The sequence below is a fragment of the Salvia splendens genome, chromosome 11 (genome assembly GCF_004379255.2).
Source record: "Salvia splendens isolate huo1 chromosome 11, SspV2, whole genome shotgun sequence".
Classification (NCBI taxonomy): domain Eukaryota; kingdom Viridiplantae; phylum Streptophyta; class Magnoliopsida; order Lamiales; family Lamiaceae; genus Salvia; species Salvia splendens.
Window position 1 is genome coordinate 9,507,941 of NC_056042.1, and position 3,378 is coordinate 9,511,318.

Below are 3,378 nucleotides of genomic sequence, written 5' to 3' on the forward strand. Positions count from 1 at the left end.
TATCTCCCAATCCATTGTTGTACCATTGAAATCTTCTCTATAATATTGTAAATCGTCAAAATAAGCACCAACCACAACATATAGTATCAAATTTCATCGCCATTGATTTCAAACTACTCAAAAAGGCAATTAACAAGAGAGAAAAAAAACCTTAAAACTTTATTGATACCAAAAAACTGGATCCAATTAAATACATTGATCAATAGTCAAGAATGCCTAAGATTCATGATTTCGGGATCTACAAGGTTTAAAAATATGGATCGAACGTAAACATCGGTAGCAAAAACGACTTCATTTCCTCGAAATACCAAGCCTCTTTCGAAAATCCTCCTCCATAAGGGGGATGCCACCGTTGAGCTTGATCTTGGGCTCCCACCCTAGCAGCTCCTTCGCCTTCGTTATGTCCGGTTTTCTTTGGCGAGGATCATCCGGGGTGTTCTCGACAGTCGTGATCTTCACTTTCGGGTTGATCATCTACATTATAGAGAATAGATAGCACCCGCGTTGCGTTGAGTTTGTGATCAAATCATCCAAATGTATACGAACAAATATGAGGTGAAGATTTTACCTCCTTCACAGTCTCTGCAAGCTCGAGCATAGTGAATTCACCTGATAATAAATCTTAACGAGTTAGATATTTGCGATGGAAATGATAAGAAATGGAAGAAACCAATATAAGTAGGAAAAATAGGATGATTGACCTGGATTGCCAATGTTGATTGGCCCTATATGATCTCCTTCCATTAATCGTGTAAGTCCATCAACCTTTTTTGGCATTGGCAAAAGAAGCAAAGTTTTGAATCAAGAAAAGAGGTTTTTTGTCATGCACCAAGATGAATGTAATCGCTAACCATCTCAGAAACATAGCAAAAACTCCTTGTTTGTGTTCCGGGAAGCTGAACAGTCAAAGGCTCGTCACTGGAAGTAGCAGTGTAAAATAAAGTGAAATGAAGCATCAAAGTGGACTGGAATCTAATATGGAAGAGTGGATAAAGAGCATTTACCGTATGGCTTGCGCTAAGAAGTTGCTGACAACACGACCGTCATCAAGATTCATCCGCGGTCCATAAGTGTTGAAGATCCTTGCAATTCTTATTTCTGTTGAATCATTTGATAATGGTCAGGGAACTCCAATACGAAATTGTTATGTTCAAATGTCCGGTGTAGGGACAGATATTACCAACTCCGTGCAGCCTGTGATAATCGTACATCAACGTCTCTGCTACTCTTTTCCCCTCATCATAACAACTCCTCACTCCTGCAATAGCCTTTTATAAAGTTGAACCCCATAATTTCGTCCAAGTTTATCAAATGATTCATTTGGCAGCATATGTAAATGCAGAACTTTAGGACTAAAACCATACATGTTTTAGTAACTGTTTGCAGTTTTTAAGGTAGCAAAATATTACCTATAGGATTCACGTTGCCCCAGTAATCCTCTGTCTGAGGATGCACGAGCGGATCACCATAGACCTCCGAGGTTGATGTAAGTAAAATCCTAAGAGGTACTTCAAAATTGTCAGAACATCCAAAATGAACAAAAATTGGAAGAGAATCCAAATCAGCAGACATACCTTGCTCCGACTCGCTTGGCAAGTCCCAACATGTTCAGTGTGCCTACTACATTCGTCTTTATTGTCTGTCAAGTATCATGGCATGGACAATGGATATCAGAAGATAAAAATAAAATGATCAATCAACTTGCATCAATTTTCCTTAGACGAAGACGTGAGCTTTATAGGCACATGATTAGAGAGGGACAGAGCCATGACATGACGTCTGACTGACCTTCACCGGATTGTATTTGTAAAAGATTGGCGAAGCAGGACAAGCGAGATGGTAGATCCGGTCAACTTCAACGAACAAAGGCTCTGTCACATCTGCAGACAAAAAGAATTGATAAGTAGGAAACATGATGGTTCAAGACGCATAACACCATTATAAATCAATTTATGAACAATTGCATCATAAGGGAGTGACTATTGAACCATAAGGAATGCTCACCGTGTCGAATAAGCTCAAATCTTGGATGGCCAATCCATTGCCTCAAGTTATCCTTTGAACCAGTGAAGTAGTTATCCACAACAATCACCTGAACAACAATTTCATACAAACGATACCGATTGAGAGACAAACATAGCTTGCCTTTTGAATCAAGCCAGTCTAAAAAGGCATTGTTATGTCCTACCTCGTTCTTTTCATTTTGCATGAGTTTATCAACTAAGTGAGAGCCAATGAATCCAGCCCCGCCCGTAACCAGAACTCTCATGTTTGCCTGTCAGGTTGGTTAGTTAGTCCAAGATGTATGGTCACATTAGTTACTATAAACCCGACAAAATTGAGCACATGGAAACTCGATTTTCGAGTGAGGGAATGGATATCGTACCTGAAAGAATTTCGCTCTTCGCAATGGTGAAGGCTCGGGAGGTGGCTTGGTCGACACACGACTACCATTTGATGCCTCCTTAGCCATTTCTAGGATCTCCTTTTAAGTTCTGAATTCCAAAACTACATAAGATAAACATCAAAATTCCAATTATTCAACCGCCATTGTTTCAAAACGGAGATCACAAAACAAAATTAAAAGATTATCACATTCAACAAAAACCAAATCTGCGTTACTCATAAAATGTCGAACAAAATCACACGTAAAAAAACAATCTCTCGCATTCACTTTGCCACAAATCTTTCTTTCAAATAAATTGCGAAGAATTAAATTGAAAATAATTAGAACAAAATGAAGCGATGATCGATCACCTCTTAATCAATTGAATAATGTAGTAGTGGAAGCGTCTCCAGCTCAAATTGCAAATATTATTTATATTATTCACAACGCAATTGTGATCTTCAAAGTTATAAATACTGAAAAAGAAATGGCGATTAAATCTGACATTAGCAATGGGGGCAGAGAGGGAGAGACGATAATCTTAAAGATTAGCGAACGTTATGCAATCATGCATGTGTCAAATATTTACCAATCGCTTTTAAATGCAATCTAATCCAAATAATAGATTTGTGATATCTTTTATTTATAACTAAATATCATGCATTTACAGAAATGTTTTTGTTAGGTAAAAATTTATAATTTTTATCATGCTAAACCAAAAGAAAAGAGTATACGTAGAAAGTAGTAGATCGAAATTTAGAATAAGTAATAAAATAATATATACTCCTGTGTTCTTTAGGCATCAAAAAGTTTTTAATTGGTTGATAAAACTAAATATATATGAAGAGGGAGGTGATCAATTGCTAACTAGTCAACAATCAAGACCAATTTTTAACCATAGATTAGGAGATCTAGTAGTGGATATAATGTTAAGTGAATTATATTTTAAATTTAAATAATTATTAAATAAAATTAAAGGGTATTAATGTCAA

General features: G+C 36.7%; 1 protein-coding gene across 1 annotated transcript; it reads right to left on the reverse strand.

Annotated features, from left to right (window-relative positions):
• Window positions 1-291: 291 nt before the first annotated feature.
• LOC121753913 (UDP-glucuronic acid decarboxylase 6-like) lies at window positions 292-2,813 on the reverse strand. Its single transcript, XM_042149205.1, has 13 exons — window positions 2,758-2,813; window positions 2,387-2,508; window positions 2,189-2,275; window positions 2,005-2,092; window positions 1,789-1,880; window positions 1,575-1,639; window positions 1,410-1,498; window positions 1,181-1,258; window positions 1,005-1,098; window positions 852-918; window positions 702-765; window positions 569-609; window positions 292-474 (listed from the first exon to the last, which is right to left on the reverse strand). The coding sequence occupies exons 2-13, from the start codon at window positions 2,471-2,473 to the stop codon at window positions 292-294; spliced, it is 1,035 nt and encodes a 344-aa protein (XP_042005139.1). The 5' UTR covers window positions 2,474-2,508; window positions 2,758-2,813.
• Between the last annotated feature and the right edge of the window lie 565 nt (window positions 2,814-3,378).

Coding starts and splice junctions, on each gene's coding strand:
- LOC121753913 (XM_042149205.1), bottom strand. CDS start 2,473: ATGGCTAAGGAGGCATCAAATGGTAGTCGTGTGTCGACCAAGCCACCT. Junction 2,276..2,386: donor GAAGAGCGAAATTCTTTCAG/GTACGATATCCA, acceptor CCAACCTGACAG/GCAAACATGAGAGTTCTGGT. Junction 1,640..1,788: donor ACAAATACAATCCGGTGAAG/GTCAGTCAGACG, acceptor GATACTTGACAG/ACAATAAAGACGAATGTAGT.